At 45.5% G+C, this 12258-nt stretch overlaps 1 protein-coding gene across 3 annotated transcripts; it reads right to left on the bottom strand.

Moving 5' to 3' along the window:
• Positions 1–893: 893 nt before the first annotated feature.
• LOC129460233 (endogenous retrovirus group K member 8 Rec protein-like) lies at positions 894–4453 on the bottom strand. 3 transcript variants are annotated; one of them, XM_063614194.1, is made up of 2 exons: positions 4111–4453; positions 894–2363 (listed from the first exon to the last, which is right to left on the bottom strand). In XM_063614194.1, exons 1-2 carry the CDS (start codon positions 4312–4314, stop codon positions 2100–2102), a joined length of 468 nt encoding a protein of 155 aa, XP_063470264.1. In that variant the 5' UTR covers positions 4315–4453; the 3' UTR covers positions 894–2099. The 3 variants fall into 3 exon arrangements, with proteins under 3 accessions (XP_063470264.1, XP_055093838.2, XP_063470265.1); XM_055237863.2 differs by having other exon boundaries at positions 4054–4453; XM_063614195.1 differs by lacking the exon at positions 894–2363 and adding an exon at positions 2908–3040 and having other exon boundaries at positions 3943–4453.
• Positions 4454–12258: the final 7805 nt, after the last annotated feature.

The following is a 12258-nucleotide window of genomic DNA, read 5'->3' on the forward strand; positions in this document are numbered from 1 at the left end:
TCGAAGTCGGAGCTGAGACCAGTCCTGGCCAGGGCGTTAACAGGTTGGTGTCCGGAGGCCGGGATTCGCGGAGGGTCGACCAGCAGGAAGAAGCCTCAGGAGGAAGAAACTTCAGACGGACCGCCGGGGAGGCAACGCGGGATCCCAGCCTCAGGCGTGCGTGGACGGTGTGCCCGTGAGTCTCCCCAAAAGCGGTGTCCTTGTGATGTCGAGGACAGCTCTGCCTGTGTGCCTGTGGGCTGCTCTCTCACTGGTGGGTCATAGTCGCGGAGAGCAGAACCCGGCAGCTTCAGGGGCTGCCTGGGGGTGGGTGTTAACCTGCTGCATGTATGTGTCTGTGCGTTTGGGGTGTGTGAGTGTGTACGTGTGTGTGTTTGTGTGTTTGTGTGCCCACTTATGTCTCTCTCTGACTTCTCTCTCTGTCCGTCTCACTCTTTCCGTCGCTCTCTGTTACTAAATCTGTCCGTCCGTGCGTGGGTGTTTGCTGGGACACAGGTGCCCTTTGCGTCGGACGGTGGTTTCTCGCACGTCAGCCTTTCTTGTGGTCAGACTTTCCCCGGGTCTCTGCGTGGGTCGTGTGGCCCATTGGCCTTCGTTCTCCCGGCGGTTCCAGTTTGGGTTTGTGAAGGCCTGGGCAACTTGGGCATCTGGGTCGGAGACGCAGGGGTTTTCATCCCATCCCCATCCTGAGCACCGTCTTACCTAGGATCCAGACGACCACTCCCCAACAAGGACAAGAGCCTCAGAGGTGCTCATTGTCCAACCGCAGGAGGGTGCCCCGCAGACCTTGATGAAGATGGTTCTCACTGCCTCGCCCTGAAGGGGTGGCCTGCCCCTCCACACCTGTGGGTGCTTCTCGTTAGGTGGGACGAAAGACTTGAGAAAAGGAATAGGACACAGAGACAAAGTGTAGAGAAGGAAAAGCGGGGCCCAGGGGACCGGTGCTGTGCTTACAGAGGACCCACACCGGCACCGGCCTCTGAGTTCCCTTGGTATTTATTCACAATTATCTTTACCATCACCGGTGCTGTGCTTTGAGATGTATATGCGAACCTCTCCATAAACCTTTTAGCAGTATTGCTCCAGCAAGCCCCATCTTATTCCTAAAGGCGGTTTTCACAATTATCTTTACCATCACCGGTGCTGTGCTTTGAGATGTTCCATCGCCCAGGGACGGGCAGAAGACAAATGTTTTTCTTTTTCTCTAGATTAAAGAGAATGGTGATGACCTTTAACCATAAGCAGCCTTTAGGCACTTGTTTAACAAAGCACATTCTGCACCACCCAAAATCCTTTTAACCTTAAGTCATCACAGCACATGTCTCTTGCAAGGACAAGGTTGGGGGTAGGGTCACAGATTAACAGCATCTCAAATACAGAACTAAATGGAGTCTCTTATGTCTACTTCCTTCTATATAGACACAGTAACAGGCTGATCTCTCTTTCTTTTCCCCACATTTCCCCCTTTTCTTTTCAACAAGACTACCATTGTCATCACGATACAGAGATTACATACTTCACAAGGTAATAGAATATCACAAAGCAAGTGGAGGCAGGATGAGTTCACCGGTCGGTGTTAAAATTGAAATTAAAATTGCCAACGAAATTTTTGGGCACGCATAGTCATTGATAACATTTTATCAGGAAATAGGGTTTGAGAGCAGACAACCTGACTGGCCAAAATTTATTAGGTGGGAATTTCCTCATCCTAATAAGCCTGGGAGCACTACAGGAGGCCGGGGCTTATTTCATCCCTTCGGCTTCAACCGTAAAAGGCGGCACGCCTCCAAGGGGGTCGTTTATAGGCCTACCCTCAGAGCGCATTCTCTTTCTCAGGGATATTCCTTGCTGAAAAAAAGAATTCAGCGATATCTCTCCTATTTGTGTGCAAAAGGAGAAAAGATATGGCTCTGTTCCGTCCGGCTCACCGGCGGCCAGTTTAAGGTTACCTCCCTTGTTTCCTGAACACCACTGTTATCTCGTTCTTTTTTTTCAAGATGCCCAGTTTTCATATTGTTCAAACACACGTCCTTTACAAACAATTTGTGTTGTTAAGGCAATCATCACAGGGTCCTGAGGTGACATATATCCTCCTCAGCTTACGAAGAAGATGATGGGATTAAGAGATTAAAGTAAAGACATAAGATATTACAAAAGTATAAAGTTTGGAAAACTAATAAAATGTCCATGAAATCTTCATATTTTATGCTTTTCTGCTGTGGCTTCAGCCAGTCCCTCAGTTCAAGGTCCCTGACTTCCCGCAACATTCTCCCTCCCTTTTCCTCTATATAAATGTGCCATGGCGATGAAGGCTTGTTCGTTCTCTCGATTTTGGCGCAGGATTCTTCGACTGGTCCGGCACACTAAAAACAAACCGATCAAACAGAGACACATAATTCCAAAATTTACTGCAGTAGAGTTTCCAATAGACTGAATCCAAGTCGTGGGGTTTAATCCATAAAGATTTTTTGCCACTTGATCTAACGCCTCAGCTCCAGGCACAATATTTAAGTGACTCTGAGAGGCTTCAAAAATTTGTTCTTTTAATTTAGAAATGTCTAAAGTGAGATTATCTTCTCTTCCCTGTAAATGGCGTCTTACCATGTCCCAGTGATGTCTAGACTCATTATAAACTTGGGGTGTAATACAAAAATCTGACGTATTCCAGTCACACTGTAACTGGAAACGATGTTCCAAGCTCATGAGCCTATCTCCCATCCAAATGACAGTTTGTCTAAGGTCATTAATTTGATTAGCCAATTTTTGATCGATACCAGATTGTGAATTCCACAACCTTGTGGAATTCTTTTGCCAATTGTCAACAAAGCTTACTGTCTGAACAGAAGAGTGCAATGCGACTCCTGCCACAGCGGCTGTAGCTGTGACTGCAATCAATCCTATAATCACTGCAATTAAAGTAAAAATGAATCTTTTGGATCTATTTAAAATGCCTTTTAATACTTCAGTCAAAATATGAATGGATGGCGAGGCCTCCCATGGTCGATCCATGGACACAGGGATCCACACGCCTTCTCTTGCTCTCACAAGCAGAATACGGTGCTGCCAATCAAAAGTTGAATCAATGCAAGTAAATAATCTGCAATTTTCACATGTTATAGTTTGGGAGTCTGGTTTAATAACTACATTTCCTATGACTAACATATAAGGGGGTTTTACACAACTTAGTAAAGGAACTGTTAGACTGGAATTTAGGTTGATAGAGTAAAATGTTTTATAATCTCTTGTTTCTATAGTTTGGTTCCCAGACCAAATTCTAAGGTGGTATGTAGCCACAGTAAGCCTCCATAATTCTGGATGTTCAGGACCAAAAACCGGACTTATTATTTTTGGTCTTGGAGTAGAGGTTCCCTTTTCTCCCCATTTCCAAGGGTAGAAAGACTGAAATTTCTTGTACCTATGTTTGTCTAAATTTTTTGTTAAGTCACTATCAACAGTTGGACTCACTAGTGCATTGGGACAGAATTGAGTTTGTCCTGTTCAATCATGGTAGAATTGACCTCGAGGTGCCCAATCTATAACAGTTCCAAATGTGTTGTTTTGTAAAATCACGGCACTATCGGCCACACATTCTTCCCAAACTAAATCTTTTGTTTCTATGGAAATCTCCTTGGGGCAAGGTCTTCCTTTTGGCCTAAATATTAATGATCTTTGATAAGAGAAGTCTTGTAAATAGTTTACCTGTGGTTTGAGTGACATACCGCTTACCATATGATAAGTAAATCTACTGGTGGGATTGAGAGTAGGTACTTCTACCAACCAATTTTGGATAGCAGGCATTAAACATCCTGGTGCTCTCCCGAGACATATAGGAGGATAACGATACCCAATGGAAATATTTATCATCATTCTTTCTTCCTCCGGTTTTGCAGGGCAACGATCATCTGTGGGACCAGCTACCCACACACTATTATTAACATATACTTCAATGGGATTATCCATCCAAGTGACTGCCCGAATTAAGGGCGGGAAAGGCACATAGGCCCAGTAGGTATAATTAGCTGCAGCTGCTCCTGCAGGCATGGGGAGACTTACCACCGTTGATACAACCATTAAAGCTGCAAACAGCATTTTTTCTGAGGTTTGTGTCACCTTTGTGCTAGCTAGGCTTTTTCTAGCTAACAGTGTCAGCTTCTTTAACTGTGCCCAGGTTGGCAGCTCCGCCTTCTTGGTGCGTGGTGACTTCATCTGTTTTTCTAATATCACCACTTGATTCATCCTGCGAGTCAATGGTGCCTGATTGCGGTGTTTCCGTCTCCGTGGAGGCGCTTTCCTTTGCATCTCCGATGGGTTCATTGTAGAACTTCAAATGTCTAGTGGGTATCCAAACAGGAAGCTGATTTTCTCCTGGTGAAACACAAGCAAAACCTCTTCCCCAGGTTATCACCTTCCCTATCTCCCATGTCCTATTTTTGTTGTCTTTCCACCAAATCAGTTTTCCTTCATGTGGACTGTTCTTTTTACCCGTAAGATGTTGTTCTGCAGAAGTAGTAGTCTGATCTCTATAAATGTTTAAAAAATTTAAAGTATAGAGTGCTAGATTAAGCTGCATCTGAGGAGAGGTACACTCCTTACTGTCTCCCCCTTTTTTTTGTTTAACTAACTGAGTTTTGAGTGTTCTATTAGTTCTTTCAACTATGGCCTGTCCTTGGGAATTATAAGGAATTCCTGTTGTATGTGTAATATTCCACTGATTTAAGAATTTTTGGAAAGCTTTACTACAATAACCTGGTCCATTGTCAGTTTTAATTTTTTCTGGAACTCCCATCACAGCAAAACAAGATAATAAATGTTTTTTAACATGGGAAGTACTTTCTCCTGTCTGGCATGTTGCCCATATGAAATGTGAATAAGTATCAACTGTTACATGAACATATGATAATTTTCCAAATGAAGGTACATGGGTAACATCCATTTGCCATAAGGCGTTAGGACACAGACCTCTGGGATTAACTCCTGCCTCTTGGGTGGGCAGATGTAGTACTTGACACTGGGTACAATGTTGTACAATATTTTTTGCCTGTTTCCACGTGACATCAAATTTGTTTTTTAACCCTGCTGCATTTACATGAGTCAAAGCATGAAGTTCTTGTGCTTTTATGAATGCAGAGGATACCAGTAAGTCAGCTTTTTTATTTGCTTCAGTTAAAGGTCCTGGTACATTAGTATGTGCTCGAATATGAGTAATATAAAATGGGAAATTCCTTTTTCTTACAGTTTGTTGTAACAAATTGAACAGCTGGTTTAACTGATCATCCATGCTATATTTAATTAGAGCTGTCTCAACATCCTTTGTAGCCTGTACTACATATGCAGAATCTGATATAATATTAACAGGTTGATTAAAATCTTCTAACACTGTAATGACTGCAATCAACTCTGCCCTCTGAGCTGATTGATATTGAGTTTTGATTACTCGCTCCTTTGGCCCTGTGTAAGCCGCTTTTCCATTGCTGGAACCATCAGTAAATACTGTCAGAGCATTTTCTAAAGGTTCATGTCTGGTAATTTTAGGTAAGATCCAAGTAGTCAATTTTAAAAACTGGAAGATTTTTGTTTTTGGGTAATGATTATCAATAATTCCTACAAAATCAGCAAGGCCAATTTGCCATGCACCAGAATTGGTAAAGGCTTGTTTAACTTGTTCCTTGGTTAAAGGAACAACTATTTTGTCTGGGTCATTACCACACAATTTTATTATTCGTAATCTTGTCTGACTAATTAATGTAGCTATTTGGTCCAAGTACAATGTAAAAGTCTTAATTGTACTGTGAGGAAGGAATGACCACTCTACAAGATCAGTATTTTGAACAATGATGCCTGTTGGAGAATGTGCAGTGGCAAAAATTAAAAGTTGGAGTGGAGCTAAAGAATCTATTCTATTTATTTGCGCTGACTGAATTTTTTCTTCCACTAATTTAATTTCTTTTGTTGCCTCTGGGGTTAATATTCTTTTACTATTTAAGTCTGGATCTCCTCTTAGGATAGAGAACAAATTTGACATGGCATAGGTAGGAATGCCTAGAGTTGGCCGAATCCAATTAATATCGCCTGACAATTTTTGAAAATCATTTAGTGTTTTTAACGTGTCTTTTCTTATTTCTATTTTTTGTGGCTTAATTTTTCTATTTTCTATTTGCATCCCCAAATAATGAAAAGGATCAGAGGTTTGGATCTTATCAGATGCTATTGTTAGTCCTGCGTTGGCAACCTCTGCTTGCAGAAATGTGTAACAGTCAATTAATTTGTCTCTTGTTTCTGCAGCACATAAAATATCATCAATATAGTGAATGATATAACAATCTGAAAATTTGTCTCTAACTGGTTGAAGAACTTGACCTACGAAAGTTTGACAAATAGTTGGACTATTAAGCATTCCCTGAGGTAATACTTTCCACTGAAACCTGGTGGCTGGTTCTTTATTATTTATGGCTGGTATAGTAAAGGCAAATTTTTCACAATCTTGCTCTGCCAGAGGAATGGTAAAAAAGCAATCCTTAAGATCAATTATAATTAAAGGCCAGTCTTTTGGGATCATGGCCGGAGAGGGCAATCCAGGTTGGAGAGGCCCCATGGGTTGAATTACAGCGTTTATGGCTCTTAAGTCCATTAACATACGCCATTTGCCTGACTTTTTCTGAATTACAAATACAGGAGAATTCCAGGGTGAGAATGAAGGCTCAATGTGTCCCTTTTCTAATTGTTCCTTTGCTAATAAGTGTAAAGCCTCCAGTTTTTGCTTTGGTAGCGGCCACTGATTTACCCATACTGGTTTTTCTGCTTTCCAAGTTAATGGAATGGGTTTAGGAGGCTCTACAGTGGCCGCCCCTAAAAAGGATACCCTATTCCTTTTCTTTGTAGATTTTTCTTAGTCTCAATTGGGACTTTAATGCCATTTTCATTTTTTCCTAATCCCTTCCCTGGTATATATCCCATCTTAGTCATGATTTTTTGACTCATGGGGCTGTATAATGGAGCAGGCATAATGATTTCTGCACCCCATTGTTGTAACAAATCTCGACCCCATAGATTAACAGGAATTGAAGTAATCATTGGCTGAACAGTACTTTCTTGATTATCTGGCCCTAAACAATGTAAAATCATTGTACTTTCATACACTTCTGAAGCTGTGCCTACGCCGACAAGTCTTGTTACAGCCTTTTGTTTGGGCCACTTTTTTGGCCACTGATTTAAAGCAATTACAGAGATATCTGCTCCTGTGTCTACCAACCCTTCAAACTGTTTTCCTTGAATAATGACCTTACACACAGGTCTGCTCTCAGAGACCAGACTTGCCCAGTATGCAGCCTTTCCTGCCAGATCAGTGCTTCTGAACCCTCCTGTTCTTTTTATCTCACTGTTTCCAATTTTAATATAAGGTAGGAGTAATAATTGAGCGATCCTGTCTCCTGGACTGGCACTCCAAGGAATCGAAGAACTAATAACCAATTGAATTTCGCCTTCATAGTCTGAATTAACCACACCAGTATGAATTTGAACTCCTTTTAGATTTAAACTTGATCTTCCTAAGATTAGTCCTACAGTCCCCTCAGGCAATGGGCCGTATACCCCTGTGGGGATTTTTTGTGGAGGCTCCCCTGGAAGCAGAGAGACTGCTTGTAAAGTACACAAATCTACTGCTGCACTGCCACTTGTGGCGGGGGATAATTGCTGTATTGTGATAACTGGCTTAATCCCTGAGACACTTGCGACAGTGGGGGTTGTTGTTCCTGAAAACCCTGAGGAACAAAGGGTTGAATTTGGAACGCCCCAGTTTGTTGCGGGGCCTGAGGCTGGCCCCTCCTCTCGTTTCCCGACAGTGGTTGCCCATTTTTATCAAATTTAGAATGACATTGATTACCCCAATGTTTTCCCTTTTTACATCTTGGACATAGGCCAGGTGGCCCTTTATCTGTTGTTGTAGTAGCTTGAGTAGTTACATTTGGCTTATTTGTGACTAGGCAATTCTTTTTTAGATGACCAATTTGACCACAATTATAACATTTTCCCCCAAATGTTTTCACTTGTCCTCCTAAAGCAACTCCTGTGATTGCCTGAGCCATAAGCATAGCTTTATGCATAGCTCCTCCAATTCCATCGCATGCTTTAACATACTCTGAGATTACATCTGATCCTGCGGGAACCCTTCCTTTTAATGGCTTAATGGCTGATTGACAATCCGGATTGGCGTTTTCATATGCCATCAACTCCACTATGACTTTACGGGCATTCTCATCGGTAATTGACTTTTGAGCAGCATCTTGAAGTCTTGCTACAAAATCAGGGTATGGCTCTTTAGAGCCTTGTCTTATTGTATTAAAGGAAGGGCAGGCGGTTCCTGGGTCTTGGATTTTCTCCCAGGCCCTAAGGCAGATAGCCCTGATTTGCTCAATGGCCTCATTTGGCATTATTGCTTGTTGGTCAACAGTGCTCCAATTTTGACCTATTCCTAATAGTTGATCTGCATCTATGTTAATTGGAGGATTGGCAGTCCTATTTCTTCGGACCTGTACTTGTGCCCCATCAATCCACCAAGTCTTAAATTGTAAAAATTGAGAGGGTGAGAGTGATGATTTTGCCAGAATCTCCCAATCATAAGGAATGAGTCTATGTCCATGAGCAATGGAATCTAACAATGTTCTCATGTAAGGAGAGTTGGGTCCATACTGTTTTACTCCTTCTTTCATCTCTTTTAGCATTTTTATAGAAAAGGACTGATATCTGGCTTCAGCTACAGGAGGCTCTCCCTCTTGGGCCCCTTCTCCAGGTGGTCTTGCTTCTAATATTACTGGGAATTGCCACGCCTCAATATCTCCCTGTTTTCTTGCCTCATCAATAATTTTATGTATTGCACTACCCTGTGTACTAGGCGGTGCTGTAGGATTAAGTCTCATGGTGGGCGGCTGAGGATATGGCACCCTGCCCTGTGGCACTGGAAATGCTCCTGGCTGTCCATACAGATTTTCTGGAGGCTGCTGATACTGCAGTTCAGCTGGCGGCCAGTATTGATAGGCTACAGGCGGCTGGATCTTACTTTCTACCTGCTGATATTGTGGACACTGTATTTGGATTGGCATTGCCGTCAGAGAGACTCTATCTTTTCCTACTTGATCTTTTTTTGGAGTCTGTACTTGTTTAACCTGCATTTGAGGTTCTAAGGTTGCAGGCATCTGAGCTGTTGTAAGAGGAGTTGGCCCTCGTGGTTTAGACTCTGATGGCTCTGTCAATTCTGGATCTTTTTCCTCTAATTTTAACGTTTCAGGATATATTACCTCCTGTAATTGATTATTGTCAACATTTTGCGTTGACCGAGCCATTACCGGCTCTGCTACACATTTACAGTGTGAACTTTCTTTTCTTTTCTGGGACTCTATCCCTGCCTCTTTTTCACAATCTACTGCACAGCTTTTAGGGACATCGGAAACTGGAACGCTATCTTCTTCTGTTTGCAGCGGTTCTAAAGCTACTTTAATAATGACCCAATCATTCCATACTGTAAGTGGAATGATTTTACCTTCCCTACTTGCTTGTTTTAATTCTTTGCCAATTTTTTCCCAATCTTTTAGATCTAAAGTTCCCTGTTCTGGAAACCATGGACAAAACTGTTCTATTGTTTGAAAGAGTGTATTTAGATTTTTGGTAGACACTTTAACTCCCCCTCTTTTTAAGAGAATTTTTATAAAGCTGCGATAAGAGGCATATTTACTTTTAGTTTGCCCCATTGTTACCCTAGGTTCTTCCGAGCGCACAAGCTTACCGCAAGGCTGACTGTAGACGTACTCGGGAGTCTCTCGTCGACTTGTCCTCAGTGACCACGCTCCAGCGTACCTTCACCTTAGAGAAAAGCACCTCCACGTTGGTCGCCAGATGAAGGGGTGGCCTGCCCCTCCACACCTGTGGGTGCTTCTCGTTAGGTGGGACGAAAGACTTGAGAAAAGGAATAGGACACAGAGACAAAGTGTAGAGAAGGAAAAGCGGGGCCCAGGGGACCGGTGCTGTGCTTACAGAGGACCCACACCGGCACCGGCCTCTGAGTTCCCTTGGTATTTATTCACAATTATCTTTACCATCACCGGTGCTGTGCTTTGAGATGTATATGCGAACCTCTCCATAAACCTTTTAGCAGTATTGCTCCAGCAAGCCCCATCTTATTCCTAAAGGCGGTTTTCACAATTATCTTTACCATCACCGGTGCTGTGCTTTGAGATGTTCCATCGCCCAGGGACGGGCAGAAGACAAATGTTTTTCTTTTTCTCTAGATTAAAGAGAATGGTGATGACCTTTAACCATAAGCAGCCTTTAGGCACTTGTTTAACAAAGCACATTCTGCATCACCCAAAATCCTTTTAACCTTAAGTGATCACAGCACATGTCTCTTGCAAGGACAAGGTTGGGGGTAGGGTCACAGATTAACAGCATCTCAAATACAGAACTAAATGGAGTCTCTTATGTCTACTTCCTTCTATATAGACACAGTAACAGGCTGATCTCTCTTTCTTTTCCCCACACGCCCTTTGCCCTCAGTGAGAGATGTATCCCCAGCTCGACGCAGGGACGGAGAAGGAAGCCGGCAACGGGATGTGGCAAGCATCTGTGTCACTCCAACGCTGGCCTTCCCGGACGAGTAACCCCTTTCACAGTCCTCCCAGGATGCCCGCGGTGGTGGCGTGGCCCCGTATCCTGCCTGGGCTCCGGCCACTGCTCTGTCCTCCCTCTTGCTCTGTCCGCCTCGTTTCTGAGAAGCCTAGTGGCTTCCTAGTCTGGCTCAATGTCTTAAACAAAGAAGACTTCCCAGTCCATCAGGGAGAAACGTCGTGGGGGTCCGTGTGATGATTGTTTCCCTCTCCACACCTGTTTCTGGATGATTGGGCAGGTGCGGTGATCCTGGAGCTCCGGGCTTCCATAGCTGCGTGGGACAGGGAAGATTTCTTGGTCTCCATGGCCCAAGTGATGGCTGGGCGGTCGGTCCGGGAAGAGCAGGAGGCAAGCCCACCGTTCTTGACATTGGCCTTCTAGGAAAGGCGGTGTTGCATCCCACCTGCACATCCTCTCTGCTTCTTGAGGGCCAAGCGGTTCCACTGCTCCTGGGGCAAGTGCCTTCTAGCACTGAATGTTTTGGCTGCCAGGGATGACAGGGAGCAGAAGGGACTGGGTTTTGCCGGGTGCCAGGGGAGGTTGCGTAAGAGGTAGCTAGCCGGTGCGGGGTGGGGGTGGGGTGTAGTTTGTCCAATCCTCTCGGCCCGTCTGGCAGGCCTCCCTGAATGTGGTCTGGACTCGGGCACAGGCCCTGTCTCGCAGGTTTTCACGTGTGCTTGGCTTCTCCTCGGCTTTGTGGGGCAGGTCTCCAGTGGCTCCCGGACGCACACCTGGACATGACTGTCAGTCTCGTCATCGCCCCCTACGGCCTCAAAGACCCACGCTCACTGCATGTGCTCTTCGGGGACGTCAGTGCCACGTGTGGTCACATTGGCTCCATGTCGGACTCGCCTCTGTCTCTGTTTGCACATGTGGCCGGAAGCTGCGTCGGGATGCCCGAGCCCCCGGGCCTTGGAGATGAAGGCAGGCCCCTGCTCCACCCAGGAAGGAGGGAGGCAGTGGGCTCATGGATCAGTGTCTTTTCATCCGACAGCACGCCTTGCGGCCCCGGGGATCTTTTTGTGCCCCAGCGAGACCCTTTCCGCCTCACTGCCTTGTAACCCCAGTCCCGATCACCGGGTCGGATCCATCATCGCTTCCCAGGAGCAGTCTGCACAGCCCAGCCGGCACCCCGAAGCTCCTCCTCCACCCGGAACCGAAGTCGAAGACCGATCAAGGAGGTCCTGACGACAGGACTCCTATGGGTCCCAGTCTGGGTCTCCGGCAGGCCCCTCTGGTAGTCCTCTTCCCAACGGCCGCGTCGGGGTGCGCCGCAGCCGCAGCCGCCGCAAACGCCAGCACCTCCGCCCCAGTCCCCGCAGCCGCCGCGGCTCCGCCATTTTTGAAAGGGTCCGCAGCCTGACTCCCGGGCCAGGGTAGCCTGGATCCAGGGTGAGTCGGCCTCGCCAGTGCGCATGCGCGGGGCCCGAGCCGCCGATTTGGTCACAGTGACAGACGCCGTGGCCCGGGGATGGGTCCCTGAGACTTGGCGAAGTAGGAGCCCTGTGTGATCGTGCGTCAGAGTCGGGGCCCGGACCGGTCCTGGCCAGGCAGTTAAGAGGACGGTCTCCGGAGGCCGGGATTCGCGGAGGGTACACCGGCAGG

Source organism: Symphalangus syndactylus, chromosome 13, assembly GCF_028878055.3.
Source record: "Symphalangus syndactylus isolate Jambi chromosome 13, NHGRI_mSymSyn1-v2.1_pri, whole genome shotgun sequence".
NCBI lineage: Eukaryota > Metazoa > Chordata > Mammalia > Primates > Hylobatidae > Symphalangus > Symphalangus syndactylus.